The sequence below is a fragment of the Heloderma suspectum genome, chromosome 2 (assembly GCF_057233095.1).
Source record: "Heloderma suspectum isolate Gila_16-S chromosome 2, 16-S_ref, whole genome shotgun sequence".
Lineage (NCBI taxonomy): Eukaryota > Metazoa > Chordata > Lepidosauria > Squamata > Helodermatidae > Heloderma > Heloderma suspectum.
This window is the reverse complement of record NC_139459.1, coordinates 192,359,458-192,378,040: the sequence shown is the minus strand read 5'-3', so window position 1 is coordinate 192,378,040 and position 18,583 is coordinate 192,359,458. Positions and strand designations below refer to the sequence as shown.

Sequence of the window (18,583 nt, the reverse complement as noted above, 5' to 3'; positions counted from 1 at the left end):
TTCAGCTATGGGGCAGTATAGAAATGTAATAAATAAATAAAAGAAAAAAAATGGGGCTGGTGCTCCCAGTGTAACCCAGTTTAGGTCACTCAGGACAGTTGTGCTTGGTTGTGGTTTCAAGGAGCCCCTGGCAGGAGGCTCTGGGCAGGATTCTTCTAAAGCCTCAATCCTTTTTCCCACAGTACATCCAAGCAGAACCACCTACCAATAAGTCATTGTCCAGCCTAGTTGTGCAGCTGCTCCAGTTCCAAGAAGAGGTATTTGGAAAGCATGTCAGCAATGCACCGCTCACAAAGTTACCGGTGAGTGCCACAGCCTTCTTGATCTCTTTGTGGTAGAGGAAGAAAAAGATCTTCATTAGAATAGATTCTAATGTATAAGGAGCTGGCTTAAACAGAGCAGCCTAGTGTGATCAGTGGCTCAGGATCTTTGACAGAAATCTTCCTGCCCTTCTCCCTGAGAGCTATTCTACCTTATGCAGAATGCGGTAGTAGGCTGAGGGACTAGAATTCTGGAATTTGCCACTACATACTGCAGATGTATGGTATTTTTAAGTGCTTCCTTGTGTAAAAAGCTCCCTGCATATAGGGAAAGAGCACACAGAGGAGAGGGCTGAATTAAATCTTTCTAGCTGATATGCTAGTTTGCTACATGTGCTTTTTATTTAAGGAAGCCCTTACCTGTAGTCTGAGGTGGAACTGTCCGGAATTCTAACACCACAGCGTAGCACCTGATTCTACAGCTCTGAGATCTGGTAACTGGAGAACATGGGGATTTTATGCACAAACTTTGTGCCTTACTGGGTCGTCGTTCTTTGCAGGACTACATGGCACCCACTTGCCAATACAATCATGCAGTTTAGTGCTGGTGGGATTTTTCAGAACAATTAGGTTTAGGAGAAGAACACAGTAACTATTAATTACTGCATTCTCAGTGAACGCAGTTGTGTCAGGTTTTAATCCAAGCTGACGCTGACAGAAATTGCTCCTGGTGTACTTTTGGTAGTTCCGTTAAGCCAAGGGTGGGCAACTTCCGAGATTTGGGAGGCACCCCTCTGCTGCTGAGCTCTCAGGGATTCTGCTGAGCACCGAGGCATGTAGGGAGCCTCTGCACCTAGATTCCCAACAGAATGGGGCTCCTGTCGGGAGTCCCATTCTGCAGAGCGGGGGGCGCACATAAGGGGAGCCAACTCTGCAAGTCTTGTTTCCCTGCAGAATCAATGGGATTTTGGGCGTGGCGGCAGGGACCAGGTGGGGGCCAGGGTGATGGTACTCGTGTTGTCTACCCCTGCTAAGTCTTGGCAGGTTATAACAGCATAAAAACAACTTTTTATTTTGTTATAGAAATAGAAAACTATAGAATACAAAACATTTAAGGGGGCAACATTTACACCAAGGGTGGGGAATTACGTTGCCTGTAGTGCCCATCCCAAATGGCAATTAAGCATAAGAAAAAATCTTCCATTTGTGGTCATGTGCCTTGGTGGTGGGTGAGGGGAGGTTCCACAACTTCAATTTATACATAGTGTTTCATACATATAGATTAGCAGAAAAACAAATTACATTGATCACATCTACACAGTTATGCAAAATTCAGTGCAAGTATAATTTAAATCCACTTAAAATTTTTGGTGGCTAATCCAGTATCAGTTCATAACATCTTTGCTGCAGAGATACTATAATTTACTTTTGCTGATTCCCAAAAGATGCTTTCAATTCCTTAGCTACCAAGCAAAACAGTATTTGAATTTATTACATTGTCATTCATCCAAATAACATCTCTAATTAAGTGGCTGTGCTGGACTTTGCTGGACTTTGTGTTGTATTTTATGGTTTTAATTGTTGTGAACCTACCAGAGAGCTTCGGCTATTGGGTGGTATGGAAATGTAATAAATCAATAAAATAATAAAATAAATATTCCCTTTCTCTTTTTTGATAACAAGAGGAAGCTCTGTGGCCATGTTTTGGTCTTTCACTGGAAATATCAGACTCTTTCTTCAAGGTACTCTACTGTAACATGGGACTCTCATTATGTTTTCCATTGAAGTGGCAAACGTCTGAAGAAGGTGCAGCTGATATAACTCCTTACTTGGCTACCTCTGTCTCTTACAGATTAAATGCTTCTTAGATTTCAAAGCTGGTGGTGCCTTGTGTCACATTCTTGCAGCAGCCTATAAATTCAAGAGTGACCAAGGATGGTAAGCCCTCTCTTTACTGTTCTCACCACAACCCATGAAAGAGCAGGAACACATCCACAGGATAGGGGTTCTTGGTTTCATGTGGAAATGTATGAGTACCTGTTTAGTGCTTGTCAAGCAGATGTAATGTTGAATCTTGAAATAATACTGTGCGTGTGTGTGTGTGTTGCTAACACCAGCTTCTCTGCCCCCTATCCTTTCATTTTGTGGGAGGATGGGTTATAGAACAATGGCATGGTTTGTGTCTTGCTAGTAAACCTTCCTGAATGAACCTTCTTCCATTCCTCCCTCTACTGGCTAACAATACATGAAGTTGTATACAGTTTGTAAAGCACTGATGGTACTACGTCAGTGTCACTGCACAAGTAGTGCTGAATTGGGAGGAAGTGACTGCTGTTATATTTAATATCCAAGGCCATGACCCAGAGACAGTGCCCTGAATGGTGAATACAGTAGCCGTATAGTTATGAGTTCTTATATGAGTGAGTCTGTCTCCCAGAATGAATCTGGATCCACAGTGCTCTGTGGCCTTATTGAGTTCTCCATGCTCAGATATTAGGCTCCCCATCTTAGCCTATTTGTAAAACAGATTATCTATGAGGCGTGATCTGTGACTTTCATGAAAGTTGCTCTTCTCTTCCAATAAGGCGGCGCTTCGATTTCCAGAATCCATCACGGATGGACCGCAATGTGGAGATGTTCATGACCATCGAAAAATCTTTGGTGCAGGTAAAGTGACTTCCTTTTCCCTACCCCTGTATAGGAAACATTCCTTCTGGCCACCAGGTGTTAATTTGCGCCATGTGTTTCTTTCCCAGAACAATTGCCTTTCCCGACCTAACATCTATTTGCATCCAGACATTGACCCTAAATTGCAGGCTAAGCTGAAAGACATCATCAAACGACACCAGGTGGGTGACAGTGCAGAACAGCAGTTGCTCAGTATTGCAAGACTTTTCAGTGAGGTGTATATTGGTGAAAAGGTCTGAGCTAGTCATGTGCTTCCCCTTCATGGATCACTGCCTTGTTGTGGCGAAGGGGCTTGCGTAACTCAGTGAAGCCATAAGCTATGCCGTGCAGGGCCACCCAAGACGGACAGGTCATGGCAGAGAGTTCTGACAAAATGTGGTCCACTGGAGAAGGAAATGGCAACCCACTCCAGTATTCTTGCCAAGAAAACCCCATGGAATGTATCACAAGGCTAAAAGATATGACGCCGGAAGATGAGCCCCTCAGGTCGGAAGGTGTCCAATATGCTACTGGGGAAGAGCAGAGGGTATTTCCAAGTAGCGCCAGAAAGAGTGAAGCGGCTGGGCCAAACCCGAAAGGACACTCAGCTGTGGATGTGTCTGGCGGTGAAAAGAAAATCCGATGCTGTAAAGAACAATATTGTTTAGGAACCTGGAATGTCAGATCAATGAATCAAGGTAAGCTGGAGGTGGTCAAACATGAGATGGCAAGATTGAACATCGACATCTTGGGAATCAGCGAACTCAAATGGACAGGCATGGGCGAATTTAATTCAGGTGACCATCATATCTACTATTGTGGGCAAGAATCCCTTAGAAGAAATGGAGTAGCACTCATAGTCAACAAAAGGGTGGGAAAAGCAGTACTGGGGTACAATCTTAAAAATGATAGAATGATCTCAGTACGAATCCAAGGCAAACCATTCAACATCACAGTAATTCAAGTCTATGCCCCAACCACTGAGGCCGAAGAAGCTGAGGTTGATCTGTTCTATGAAGACCTACAACACCTTCTAGAACTAACACCAAAAAAAGATGTCCTCTTCATCATAGGGGATTGGAATGCTAAAGTAGGAAGTCAAGAAATCACCGGGATAACAGGCAGGCATGGCCTTGGTGTACAAAATGAAGCAGGGCAAAAGCTAATAGAGTTTTGCCAAGAGAACACGCTGATCATAGCAAACACTCTTTTCCAACAGCACAAGAGGCGACTCTACACATGGACGTCACCAGATGGTCAATATCGAAATCAGATTGATTATGTCCTTTGCAGCCAAAGATGGAGAAGCTCCATACAGTCAGTAAAAACAAGACCTGGAGCTGACTGTGGCTCAGATCATGAGCTGCTTCTTGCAAAATTTCGGCTTAAATTGAAGAACGTAGGGAAAGCCACTAAACCTTTCAGGTATGACCTAAATCATATCCCTGATGAATATACAGTGGAGGTGAGGAATAGATTTCAGGGATTAGACCTGATAGACAGAGTGCCTGAGGAACTATGGACGGAGGTCCGTAACATTGTTCAGGAGGCAGCAACGAAATCCGTCCCAAAGAAAAAGAAATGCAAGAAAGCCAAGTGGCTGTCTGATGAGGCTTTACAAGTAGCTCACGAAAGAAGGGAAGCGAAAAGCAAAGGAGAAAGGGGAAGATATACTCAACTGAATGCAGAGTTCCAGAGAATAGCAAGGAGAGACAAGAAGGCCTTCTTAAATGAGCAATGCAAAGAAATCGAGGAAAACAACAGAATGGGAAAGACTAGAGATCTCTTCAAGAAAATTGGAGATCTCAAGGGAACGTTTTGTGCAAAGACGGGCATGATAAAGGACAAAGAAGGCAGGGACCTAACAGAAGCAGAGGAGATTAAGAAGAGGTGGCAAGAATACACAGAAGAACTATACAGGAAAGATCTGAATGTCCCTGATAGCCATGATAATGCGGTCACTGAACTTGAGCCGGACATCCTCGAGAGTGAAGTCAAGTGGGCCTTAGGAAGCATTAGTAACAACAAAGCTAGCGGAGATGACAGTATTCCAGCCGAGCTATTTAAAATCCTAAAAGATGATGCTGTTAAAGTGCTGCATTCAATATGCCAACAAATCTGGAACACTCAACAGTGGCCACAAGACTGGAAAAGGTCAGTTTACATTCCAATTCCAAAGAAGGGCAACGCCAAAGAGTGTTCAAACTACCGCACCATTGCGCTCATTTCACATGCCAGCAAGGTGATGCTCAAAATCCTACAAGCTAGGCTTCAGCAGTATGCGAACCGAGAACTACCGGAAGTACAAGCTGGGTTTCGAAGAGGCAGAGGAACTAGAGATCAAATCGCCAACATTCGCTGCATCATGGAGAAAGCAAGAGAATTCCAGAAAAATGTCTATTTCTGCTTCATTGACTACGCTAAAGCCTTTGATTGTGTGGATCACAACAAACTGTGGCAAATTCTGAAAGTGATGGGAGTACCAGACCACCTTACCTGTCTCCTGAGAAACCTGTACGAGGGTCAAGAAGCAACAGTAAGAACCAGAGATGGAACAACCGATTGGTTCAAAATTGGGAAAGGAGTACGACAAGGCTGCATATTGTCACCCTGCTTATTTAACTTATATGCAGAGTACATCATGAGAAATGCCGGGTTGGATGAATCAGAGGTCGGAATTAAGATTGCCGGGAGAATTATCAACAACCTCCGATATGCAGACGATACCACCCTAATGGCAGAAAGTGAAGAGGATCTCAAGAGCCTCTTGTTGAGGGTGAAAGAGGAGAGTGCAAAAGCTGGTTTGAAACTCAACATTAAAAAAACTAAGATCATGTCATCTGGCCCTATCACTTCCTGGCATATAGAAGGGGAAGAAATGGAAGCAGTGACAGATTTTACTTTCTTGGGCTCCAAGATCACCGCAGACGGTGACTGTAGCCATGAAATTAAAAGACGCTTGCTCCTTGGGAGGAAAGCTATGGCAAACCTAGACAGCATAGTAAGAAGCAGAGACATCACCTTGCCAACAAAGGTCCGTCTAATCAAAGCTATGGTTTTCCCAGTAGTAATGTATGGCTGTGAGAGCTGGACTATAAGGAAGGCTGAGCGCCGAAGAATTGATGCTTTCGAACTGTGGTGCTGGAGAAGACTCTTACGAGTCCCCAGGACTGCAAGGAGGTCAAATCAGTCCATCCTAAAGGAAATCAGCCCTGAGTGCTCATTGGAAGGACAGATAATGAAGCTGAAGCTCCAATATTTTGGCCACCTAATGCGAAGAGAAAACTCCCTGGAAAAGACCCTGATGCTGGGAAAGACTGAAGGCAAAAGGAGAAGGGGACGGCAGAGGATGAGATGGCTAGATAGCATCACGGATGCAATGAATATGAACTTGAGCACGCTCCGGGAGAGAGCGCAGGACAGGAAGGCCTGGCGTGCTATGGTCCATGGGGTCACGAAGAGTCGGACACGACTGAACGACTGAACAACAACAACAAGTCATGTGCTTGTTTACTTTGGGATTAAGTATAATATAGCTGCACATCTGTTTACTTTCCAAGATGACTTACTCTGAAACAGCTGTTCCACAAGCAGTTTTCACTTGAGTAACTAGTTCTCCAGGAAAGGGCTCCAGGATATTTTCCTAATTGCTTAAAAAAATACATTAAAAAGAGTTTTTAAAAATAGACCTTGCTCTTAAAATGGCACATGATAATTCAGCGACCCCTTTAACTAATGCATCTCTGTAAGGAGGGGGGCATTTAAAACTTTTACCTAAGTCCCTGGAAAAACTAAAGCTGCCATTTGAGTCTACAGAGGCAGGTGTTTCACATCAGTGTACTGAAGAGCAATAAATTATTAGCTGCAGAGTAGGATGTCCTCTTAGATACAGAGGGTTCATATATGCAAAGCCTTTTCAAAGCTTGCAACCCAATCCTATGTTTACTCAGAAGTAAGTTCCACTGTGTTTAGTGCCGCTTATTCCCAGGTAAGCATACATATGATTGCAGTCTCTATGCGTTGTTAAAAAGAAGAGCTAAAATGTGAGTGAGAGTGGTGTCTCAGCACATTAATGGGACAGGGACTGCATACAGCATGTCTCTTTAGATGAGCAGGAGGCACCAAAGCGAGCATGAGCACTGAGAGTTAAAACACCACTTAACAATAAGGCGCTACGTAAGCGTGGGTGATTAACTGTTAGCAATTCAGCACTGTCACTATACATGGTAATTTACAAAGTGATATAAAACAAAAGGATGGACTCCTGCCCCAAGGAGGTCATAGTCTAAATGTTGAGAGGGGGGTGGGTGGGGGCAAGGGAAATAAAAGGATCAGTGTGAACAGTTGCAGTTAAGCATCCATAGGTTTTGTGGTGGTTGGGGAAGAGAATGGGTTAAGCCAAAGGCTTCATGGAAGGGGGGGATTTTTTTGGTGGGGAGGCAGAGGTGGTACCATGTTATCGGAGTTTCAAGAATGAGTCCCAACTATAACAAGCAGCAAAGGAGAATGAGCGGATCAAACCCAGACAGACTAGCCAAAGAGAAGGCAGGCCTAGACTGCTTACAGAATTAGATGCCTTTGCCAGACCGAAGTGCTCCTGATCTAGTAATGAGGATTTAACAGCTGTCTTAATTTATAAGCATCTCGAGTCTCTTGCTAATGTAGTTTGGGGTTTAACTGGATAAACAGACAAACTTGCCTGGATATCTTTCATTCTGTAACCTGCCTCATAATGAGGCAGACCTTCCTAGAAGATGGATGTTTTATGGTCTGGTCCTTGTATGCCCTTTTGATCTCTTTTCAGGGAACTGTAACTGAAGATAAGAGCAATGCTTCCCATATCGTCTTCCCTGTTCCTGGTAGCCTAGAGGAAGGTGAGACTTCAGTCTCTATTTTAGGCCAGTGCAATTGTGGTATTTTGGATTGTTGGATAATGCCACCCAGGATCGCAGTTAGACATGCTGCTGAACAGTTGGCAGAATGCAGTGCTGTTCATTGTTAGGCTTTGCAGGGACTTTTCCCCGTAGCTTTCTAGGGAAATGGCACATACACAATTGGAGTGAAAGCGATCACATTTAAAACAGCAGTGGTACAAAGGAGCTTGTTAAAATACAGGGAGAAGGACTGAGTTGTGGCGGAGAAGGAAAGTGAGATATTTATTCATCTATTAAAGCTAAATATGTAAAATATAGTAATTTCTATAGCACCTTTTCATGTTTAAAATACTTTATAATTTTTACTTTGCATATCCCAAAATGTACCATTCTTAGACAGAACACATTGTCCATATTACAATTATCCTTCTCTCCCTTCTGATATTTGTTAGCTACTTTTCTTCCGTTCTTTTGAGAAATGTCTCAAGACTCTTCTTTTTTTCATTTTGATCCTATTTCTAGCTTTTCATTTATATTTTTCATAACTCAGCAGCCTGTTTTATTAGAAAGCACACCCTGCAGGCAGAATCTGTCTGTGATTTTATTCTTAGAGAGTGCCCAGTAGACATAGAGAGCAATCCTGTCGCCACTAGACACTGTCTAGAGGGCTGTAGGATTTTTCGGTTTGCTGGCTCTGAGCTTGTAGACAGAGTGTGTAGCCCTCTGTGTGGTTTGCTTGAAGCTGTATGCGGCAAGGCTGAGATCAATTGTTCTTAAAGCTCGGAAATATTTCCTTCTTGTGAAACCAGGCAGTCCTGCTTGCATTATCCAAAAATAGGTTAGTACAATTCTATGTGTTTCTGGGTTTCTACTGTCCTCTCCTCCTTCCCTATGTCATTCAAGTGAGATAATTGAATGATTATCTCCCAGTCCATCTAACTGTGACTGTCTGCCTAGGTGCTCACTCTGGTCTACATCATGATTTCATTTTTATTTATTTAAAAGTTAATATTTTCCCCTTCAGCCATCCCCCTCATAAAATACGATAAAATACAAAATACAGTAGTAATTTTTTAAAAAAACTAAACAATAAAAGCAACAATTAAAATGCAAATTTTAAAAGCCTGTGACAATAACAAAGTTTTTGCCTGAAAGGACACCAGTGTAGATGCTAGTTAACTTTCCCTGGGGAGGGAATTCTGTGAACAGGACTCCACTACCAAGAAGAGGCTGTCTCCAGTTGCTACCTGCCTGTCCTCAGATAATGGGAGTGCCAATGGGAGAGCCTCTGAACATGACCTCAGGGCATAGGCAGGTTGATATGGGTGCAGCCATTCTTTCCTATTTAGAAGATCATATTTCACTTCCTTTAAAGGGACTCAAAGCAGCTTACAGTACCAAATGCAGTGTAATACAAATGATGTGACATAAGGCATTTTCAGTGTAAGCTGATATGGATAATAATCACTCTGCTTTTTCTTGTAGAGGAGTGGGTTCGGCCAATTATGAAGAGAGACAAACAGGTCCTTCTGCACTGGGGCTACTATCCTGACAGGTGAGCAGGACTTGGTGTTAGCATCATTCCTCCATAATCCTCTCAATTTAGGTATAGGAAGAGACATAGTTCTCCCTATAGCTTTTGTGGATTATAGTTCATGCTTTCAGTGTTTTTCCTCTGCGGTAGCCACTTTTTGTAATTAAAAGCTTAGTCTTTAGAATCTGAATTGGTTGAATCTTAATCTTTCCCTTTCTCTGATGGTGGGGTGTAAGTGAATTTGTGATTTATTTTCTGTGCACATATCTTGAGATTGGGTCTCGTATGCAGGTGAGTTTTGGAATTGACTCCTTAACCTCTACCTGCTTTTCTTCATAGTTATGACACCTGGATCCCAGCAAGTGAAATTGAAGCCCCTGTGGAGGATGCCCCCACACCAGAGAAACCCCGTAAGGTAAAGGATCGCCTTCATTTGATGATTAAGTATAGATGGAGCTTGGGGTTGGATCACTCCCAGCAACTATCATAGAAAGGTATTATCAAGCTTCATTGAATAGGTTATGTCCTCTAAGTTAGAGACATCCTTTGGCCCTGTTGCTCGTGACTGCTGTTTAGGACATGGAAGTGGGCTTTTTCTCGGTTCAAGGTGTCTAGTGATAGGCTTCTCTTTTCTTGACTCACAGGTTCATGCTAAGTGGATCCTGGACACAGACACTTTCAATGAGTGGATGAATGAAGAAGACTACGAGGTAAACGATGAGAAGAGCCCTGTCTCCCGTAGGAAGAAAATCTCTGCCAAGACTCTCACTGATGAGGTATGCCACTTTTGGAGAAGCTGTAAATCGTTCTGCAAGGGCATTGGGTCTAAGTAGCTTAAAAGGGGAAGGGGCAAAGAGACAATAAGTTGTTGCACCAGCTGTAAAATGTGAGTGAGGTATAAGGCAGGGGTGTGCAGAAAGTAGATTGTGATCCAGTATTCAACCACTGGCCTGTTTCTGGTGAACCATCTAGTGCTTGATGGCTGCTAGAATTCTTGCAGTGAATGTTGGACTACCTGGAGCTTGGTTGGATCCAGCAAAGCACTTCTTATAATTGTAAACAAGCGTATGTATTCAGGATCAGATGACATGGATTAGTTATGCCTTAGTTACTAAAAGATCGTGATGATGTAGTCTTGCTTTGTAAATTTAAAAAGCATCGGGGGAATGTAGGGATTCTATTAAAAGGGACAAAACCACACAATATTGTAGTCAGCTGACCTCTGATCTAGGCCTGAAGACTGGGAAATGGGAGTGGGTTCAATCTGAAATCATGCTCCTGACTCTGGTACTGTCTATGGCTCGGTCACCTTTGTTCTCTGCCTTAGTTTTCTTCTCATTAGAATTTTGGTGTATCTAGGATATCCCAAATGTTCTGGCTAGATACAGCTGCTGTACATCATCAAAAGCTCCCAGAACTTACCTATTGCTGAATTGTACTGTTTCAGGTGGGAGATTGAAGTCTGAATCCTCCTCCAGCTTAAAAAAAAAACTACCTGTGCATACAAAGCCAACCTGTTAACCTTCTAGTGGGAAAGCTAAGCTACACTGTCTTGTCATACAGTGAAGCAGGCAGAGTGGTACAGTCCAGCAATAGATGTGTGATAGGAGGCTGCTCACTGCTTTGTCTCTCTGACTGTTGAGATCCTGGTAACAGAGGCCTTCCAACTGTAAATCATTCATTATAGAGGGGGAGGAGCAGAACCATGAGAAATGTCCAGTCTGCTCCCTCGGCAGACACTGATCATCAGTACTTGCTGCTAATAAAGTTGCTGCCTTTCATCTCTCTAGGTTAACAGTCCTGACTCAGACAGACGGGACAAGAAAGGGGGAAACTATAAGAAAAGGAAGCGCTCTCCCTCCCCTTCACCTACTCCAGAAGCTAAGAAGAAGAATGCCAAGAAAGGGTGAGGACAGGCTCTTCTTGATTGCCTGGATATGAAGCAGCTCCAGCGCAGAGGGATACTGTGTGCGTTTGTGCACTTTTTGCCCTCTCTTTCTTATATTGCCTCATCTTATGTTGCCTTTGTAAGAAAGATAATTGCTTACAAAAGTCAGCACCGTTTTCTGCTGCCAGCCCTCTTGTCACATTCCTGAAGGCACAGCTTACTGGCAGAGGGTGGCCTGAAATAACCAGGCGCAAGGCCCTGCCTTTATCATGTCCACTACAAGTATTGGTTTAGCCAGCACTCCTGACCCCACTCCTTGTATGTCTGTATGTGGATTGGCCACATGAGTTCATCTTCCTTCTGGCACTTCCAGTTCAGTTTTCGTTAATTGGGGAATAAGTAGCCAGCTGCTTCCTTACCAGCACTATCACTTAAGGCACAAAAAGGGATTCTGCTTCCTTTCAGGTAAACAATGTTGATAAGAAGTGTCGATAATATCGGAGCGCCAACCAGGTGTTGTTAAGATTTGAATGCGATGGAGCTTAGGGTTTTCTGCTTGTGCTGGGGTGCCTCTAACAAGGCTTTTGGGATCTCTCCCTTTACCCCTCCCTTTACCCCTCCCTCCTCAGGCCTTCCACCCCCTACACCAAATCCAAGCGTGGCCATCGTGAGGAGGAGCAAGAAGACCTCACTAAAGACATGGATGAGCCTTCTCCTGTCCCCAATGTTGAAGAAGTCACGCTACCGAAAACAGGTCAGGACTGCATCCCACAGCCACTGTCCTTTCCCCTACTCCATACGTAAGGGTTGGTAGGTCAAGACTGTGCCCACTAGAGTCTCCACCGCAAGCAGTGGTACCTCAGTACTCTGTGCACCCATTTGGTGGATAAGGCAGGTGCACTAACAGGAAATCTGAACCTGCTGGGAGATGCTGCTATCATCTTCAGTGGCAGGGCAGAGGGGAAGACCGCTTAAGAGTTTCTCGTGCTAAAGTACTCCTTCCTTGTTCTCTCTTGCATAGTCAACACCAAGAAAGACTCTGAATCTGCTCCTGTGAAGGGTGGCACCATGACTGATTTGGGTAAGGGATCCTTTTTCCTTTGTAATCCTCTTCTTTGTAGGGGAATAAGGACATGCGCCTCAGTCTCCGCTGGCCACTGGGTAACAATATTAAGCAGTAAAGATCACTTGAGGAGCGTTACTTTTTTTCCTTGTCACACAAAAAGCAAAGGTAGCCGTGTTGGCCAAAAGCAAAATCCATGCTAGTGCACTACCTTTATTAGTCCAACCAAAAGATTACCCAAAACTTACAAGTTTTTGAGATCTCGAGATCTCTTTATCAGGCAAGGTGTTACAGAAAGCAGGTTGGCAGGGTACCTGACTTGATGCTGAAGTTATGGTGTCTTCATGAGCCTTATCTGAATGTCTGCAGACCCTTCAAAGTCAGATGTTTTCCTTCCCTCCTTTCTCCCAACCCCTACCAACCAACCAATCTGCTTTTTGTAATATCTGGAGACATCAAAAGCTTGCACATTTTTTGTGACCCTTTGGTTGGCCCAATAAAAGTTTTGGAATCTTTTTTTTTTGTAACTGGGGAAGAATCATGTGTGGGAGGGAAGCAAATCATAGTCTTGTAGGCTCTGAAAGGTGCACAAAAATCCCTTCATGACTTCGAGAGACTTGTGACTAGTATGTTGGGATGTTGGGCTGCTTCAGATGTGACATCTTTCCTGCAAGGGTGTACACTGGTGTAAAAGAAACTTGCATCCATTTTTATGTGTAAAGATGATGCAGGTGTTTGTTTTTGCCATGTGCATGCTTGTTTGGAACAGACTACCTGTTGCAGCTTCCAACTAGTGCAAGCCAGGTAAGTTAGACACTTGGGAAGCAGTCGCTATACTTCTCTTAACCAGGCTGAGCAGGTGTGAGTCAGATTTATGTGTCAGTCAACAGAGCTGGCAAATCCAGTAATATTAGCATATTATGCCTTGAAAACTCCAAAAGACAATAAGAGCTGCCAAATTGGAATAGTCACCAGAAGTTCTAGAGGGAGTCTACAAGGAGCCATAGGCTTATTGGCCAGAATCCAAAACGCCACATAGCTAGTTGTGTAAGCCCAAGGGGGCTTTAGACTTGTTTTTCTCAAATGAGAGCCTCCCGTGCCATATGGCAAATGGCTTTTAAAACCGGAGTGGTTCATAAGAAGTTTATTATGGGAATTAAAGAAAAAAAATCATTGTGATAATGCAAGCCCCTTGTGTAAGCTTAATCAGCAATTTGGATCCCAGCAATTATGTTCATCATATTTATTATTTACTGCATAAATTTATTAGTCACATTCTCTGTTTAAAAATAATTGCTTTGATGTACAACATAGATGAAAATATATATACAAAAGAGAATGCCACACTTACTTCCTGTTTTTGTCTGTTTCTTACTGTTTCTAGCACTCATAGGTTTATTTGTACATTATATTCATTGTTGTTGTTGTTCAGTCGTTAAGTCGTGTCCGACTCTTCGTGACCCCATGGACCACAGCACGCCAGGCCTTCCTGTCCTTCGCCCTCTCCCGGAGTGTGCTCAAGTTCATATTCATTGCATCGGTGATGCTATCTAGCCATCTCATCCTCTGCCGTCCCCTTCTCCTTTTGCCTTCAATCTTTCCCAGCATCAGGGTATTTTCCAGGGAGTTTTCTCTTTGTATTAGGTGGCCAAAATATTTGAGCTTTCTGCCATTAGGGTGGTTTCTCATGATGTACTCTGCATATAAATTAAATAAGCAGGGCGACAATATGCAGCCTTGTCGTACTCCTTTCCCAATTTTGAACCAATCGGTTGTTCCATGTCCAGTTCTTACTGTTGCTTCTTGACCCTCATACAGGTTTCTCAGGAGACAGGTAAGGTGGTCTGGTACTCCCATCTCTTTAAGAATTTTCCACAGTTTGCTGTGATCCACACAATCAAAGGCTTTAGCGTAGTCAATGAAGCAGAAATAGACGTTTTTCTGGAATTCTCTTGCTTTCTCCATAATCCAGCGAATGTTAGCAATTTGATCTCTAGTTCCTCTGCCTCTTCGAAATCCAGCTTGTACTTCCGGTAGTTCTCGGTTCACATACCGCTGAAGCCTAGCTTGTAGGATTTTGAGCATAACCTTGCTGGCATGTGAAATGAGCGCAATTGTACGGTAGTCTGAACACTCTTTGGCATTGCCCTTCTTTGGAATTGGAATGTAAACTGACTTTTTCCAGTCTTGTGGCCACTGTAGAGTGTTCCAAATTTGTTGGCATATTGAGCGCAGCACTTCAACAGCATCATCTTTTAGGATTTTAAATAGCTCAGCTGGAATACTGTCATCTCCGCTAGTTTTGTTGTTGGTCATGCTTCCTAAGGCCCACTTGACTTCACTCTCGAGGATGTCCGGCTCAAGTTCAGTGACCACACTGTCATGGCTATCAGGGACATTCAGATCTTTCCTGTATAGTTCTTCTGTGTATTCTTTCCACCTCTTCTTAATCTCATCTGCTTCTGCGAGGTCCCTGCCTTCTTTGTCCTTTATCATGCCCGTCTTTGCACAAAACGTTCCCTTGAGATCACCAATTTTCTTGAAAAGATCTCTAGTCTTTCCCATTCTATTGTTTTCCTCAATTTCTTTGCATTGTTCATTTAAGAAGGCCTTCTTGTCTCTCCTTGCTATTCTCTGGAACTCTGCATTCAGTTGGATATATCTTCCCCTTTCTCCTTTGCTTTTCGCTTCCCTTCTTTCCTCAGCTACTTGTAAAGCCTCCTCAGACAGCCACTTGGCTTTCTTGCATTTCTTTTTCTTTGGGATGGATTTCGTTGCTGCCTCCTGAACAATGTTACGGACCTCCGTCCATAGTTCCTCAGGCACTCTGTCTATCAGGTCTAATCCCTGAAATCTATTCCTCACCTCCACTGTATATTCATGTGGGATATGATTTAGGTCATACCTGAATGGTTTAGTGGTTTTCCCTACGTTCTTCAATTTAAGCCGAAATTTTGCAACAAGAAGCTCATGATCTGAGCCACAGTCAGCTCCAAGTCTTGTTTTGACTGACTGTATAGAGCTTCTCCATCTTTGGCTGCAAAGGACATAATCAATCTGATTTCGATATTGACCATCTGGTGATGTCCATGTGTAGAGTCGCCTCTTGTGCTGTTGGAAAAGAGTGTTTGCTATGATCAGCGTGTTCTCTTGGCAAAACTCTATTAGTCTTTGTCCTGCTTCATTTTGTACACCAAGGCCATGCTTGCCTGTTATCCCGGTGATTTCTTGACTTCCTACTTTAGCATTCCAATCCCCTATGAGGAAGAGGACATCTTTTTTGGGTGTTAGTTCTAGAAGGTGTTGTAGGTCTTCATAGAACCGATCAACCTCAGCTTCTTCAGCATCAGTGGTTGGGGCATAGACTTGAATTACTGTGATGTTGAATGGTTTGCCTTGGATTTGTACTGAGATCATTCTATCGTTTTTAAGATTGTACCCCGGTACTGCTTTTCCCACCCTTTTGTTGACTATGAGTGCTACTCCATTTCTTCTAAGGGATTATTGCCCACAATAGTAGATATGATGGTCACCTGAATTAAATTCGCCCATGCCTGTCCATTTTAGTTCGCTGATTCCCAAGATGTCGATGTTCAATCTTGCCATCTCATGTTTGACCACCTCCAGCTTACCTTGATTCATTGATCTTACATTCCAGGTTCCTAAACACCAAGGCCATGCTTGCCTGTTATCCCGGTGATTTCTTGACTTCCTACTTTAGCATTCCAATTCCCTATGATGAAAAGGACATCTTTTTTTGGTGTTAGTTCTAGAAGGAGTTGTAGGTAGAACCGATCAACCTCAGCTTCTTCGGCCTCAGTGGTTGGGGCATAGATTTGAATTACTGTGATATTGAATGGTTTGCCTTGGATTCGTACTGAGATCATTCTGTCATTTTTGAGATTGTACCCCAGTACTGCTTTTCCCACCTTTTTGTTGACTATGAGTGCTACTCCATTTCTTCTAAGGGATTCCTGCCCACTTTAGTAGATATAATGGTCACCTGAATTAAATTTGCCCATGCTTGTCCATTTTAGTTCGCTGATTCCCAAGATGTCGATGTTCAATCTTGCCATCTCATGTTTGACCACCTCCAGCTTACCTTGATTCATTGATCTGACATTCCAGGTTCCTAAACAATATTGTTCTTTACAGCATCGGACTTTCTTTTCACCACCAGACACGTCCACAGCTGAGTGTCCTTTCGGCTTTGGTCCAGCCGCTTCACTCTTTCTGGCACTACTTGGAAATTTCCTCTGCTCTTCCCCAGTAGTATATTGGACACCTTCTGACCTGAGGGGCTCATCTTCCGGCGTCATCTCTTTTAGCCTTGTGATACGTTCCATGGGGTTTTCTTGGCAAGACTACTGGAGTGGGTTGCCATTTCCTTCTCCAGTGGACCACATTTTGTCAGAACTCTCCACCATGACCTGTCCGTCTTGGGTGGCCCTGCACGGCATAGCATATGGCTTCACTGAGTTGCGCAAGCCCCTTCGCCACAACAAGGCAGTGATCCATGAAGGGGCCATTATATTTATAACTCCCATCTATGCCATATGCTCAGGATGGGTTACAGTATTTTAGCCAAAACTAGCTTTTAACCAAGGTATTGCCAGGAGGTTCAAGTTCTCAATAATTAATACAAGGTCTGAGCAGAAAGGAAACCAATAATAAATAATAATAAATTAAATGTTTTACAATATTTAGAGACCAAATAAAAGCCAGGAAATCTTGCTTTCCATCCAATAAAATATTCATATTACTGTTCCACCCTTGCCAAAACTGACTTGATACACATTTAGGTATATACATATACAGTAATCTCATAAGTATTCAACTCGTCCTTTGTCTTTGTTGTCTTCTTTAGGATGGGTGTTAATGGGCACATGGAGAATATAGAGGTTTCTTTTCCTGACTTGGGTTACCTATGCCATTTTTGTCTTTCAGATGAGCCAGAGGATGAGAGCATGGAGACTGCAGGCAAAGTGAGTAGGCAGGAGAGTTGCACTCTGTTACCTCTTGTTGTTCTTTTATCTCAGTGATGGGCAGAAGTAGATCTCCAGATGCTTTGGACTTCAATCCAGCATTCCTGAACATTGGCCCTGCTGGCAGGGGATTCTGGGAGTTGAAATCCCAAATATCTGGAGATCTGCGTTTTGCCCACCCCTGTCTTAACTCACGGAGCAATTCCATACTCCACGTGGGGAGATATGCCAGTGGAGGCTAGCTGAGTGAGCAGGAGGGGGAGGTGCCACTGCCTCCAAGCCCATCAGTCCCCCACACACACTGCTATTACTGTCCTGGCCTGAGGCCACATGTTGCAAAGTCAAAACCATGATTGAGCGGCATCCAGGATGGCGCGGGGTTGCCAGCCAGTCACTCCAGCAGGGCTCCTGTGTCTTGGACAGTGGCTGTACATACAGCAGTGCAATGTGTGCAATGTCCCTTAATGGCGCCAGCTCTGTGCTGGACACGCCTTCACCAGTTGCATAACCATCCATCATGAAGCTTGCAGGGGTACAGGAGTCTGCCTCTTACAAGTATGTTGTCAACCCCACGGAGGAGCATCCTGGTCATTGCTGCTGGTCATTGCACGGTCCTCCCTCATCATTAGTCAGCAGCTGGAGCTCACCATCCTTGAATCTGGGTGCACAGTAGATGTTTGTAAAGGAGTGAGAGAAAAGAGGGAGTGGTGCCACCTTAGTGCTCTGCCAGTGCTCATGCCTTAGCCTCCCTCCTTGCAGTGACTCATCCCTTCTCTCATAAGAATTGTAGTGAAATAATCTGTGCGTGGTGACAGCTTGCTCTGTTCTGTGCATCTGGGTTGTGACCCTGCAAGGCAAAAGTATGTTTGGCCAAGGGTGGAGGGATTGGAGTGGACCCCCTGGCCTTTGCCAACAGAGTGTGGGGGGTGAGTGCCTCCCCTGTGTGTGGGAGGCACTGACCTCATTTGCGGAATCACAGGGTGGTTAATAAGCCATGGTGGGTTGTTAATCACCCTGCACGTGCTGCCCAGTTTACATAATTACCCTCGCTGGGCCCTGCTTGTTGTGACATCTGAACCCAGTAAGGGTGGTTAGTTGGGGTGGTTAACAGATTGCCCAGAACCTATGGCCTGTTCTAGGATTGTGGGTTTGTTAACCACCCCACCCACCCACTCACCCTTGCCAGCTTCGGATGTCACAACAAGCCATGCCCAGCAAGGGTAATTCTATAAATCAGGCCAGCACACAACCAGCACGTGCAGCCTGGTTAACAAGCCACTATGGCTTATTAACCACCCTGAGTTCATGCGAA

The 18,583-nt window shown here is 43.9% G+C and overlaps 1 protein-coding gene across 38 annotated transcripts in view; it reads left to right on the top strand.

Annotated features, from left to right (window-relative positions):
- Window positions 1-18,583, top strand: part of SMARCC2 (SWI/SNF related BAF chromatin remodeling complex subunit C2) — a 44,782-nt gene that overhangs the window by 4,195 nt on the left and 22,004 nt on the right. For all 38 annotated transcript variants that reach the window (XM_084837052.1, XM_084837049.1, XM_084837051.1 and 35 more), the window contains exons 2-13: window positions 183-302; window positions 2,113-2,198; window positions 2,846-2,927; window positions 3,017-3,109; window positions 7,732-7,801; window positions 9,287-9,356; window positions 9,675-9,750; window positions 9,980-10,111; window positions 11,126-11,241; window positions 11,853-11,977; window positions 12,245-12,304; window positions 17,234-17,271. In XM_084837052.1, the coding sequence (XP_084693178.1) occupies window positions 183-302; window positions 2,113-2,198; window positions 2,846-2,927; window positions 3,017-3,109; window positions 7,732-7,801; window positions 9,287-9,356; window positions 9,675-9,750; window positions 9,980-10,111; window positions 11,126-11,241; window positions 11,853-11,977; window positions 12,245-12,304; window positions 17,234-17,271 (1,068 nt within the window). The remainder of the gene's footprint in view (window positions 1-182; window positions 303-2,112; window positions 2,199-2,845; window positions 2,928-3,016; window positions 3,110-7,731; window positions 7,802-9,286; window positions 9,357-9,674; window positions 9,751-9,979; window positions 10,112-11,125; window positions 11,242-11,852; window positions 11,978-12,244; window positions 12,305-17,233; window positions 17,272-18,583) is intronic.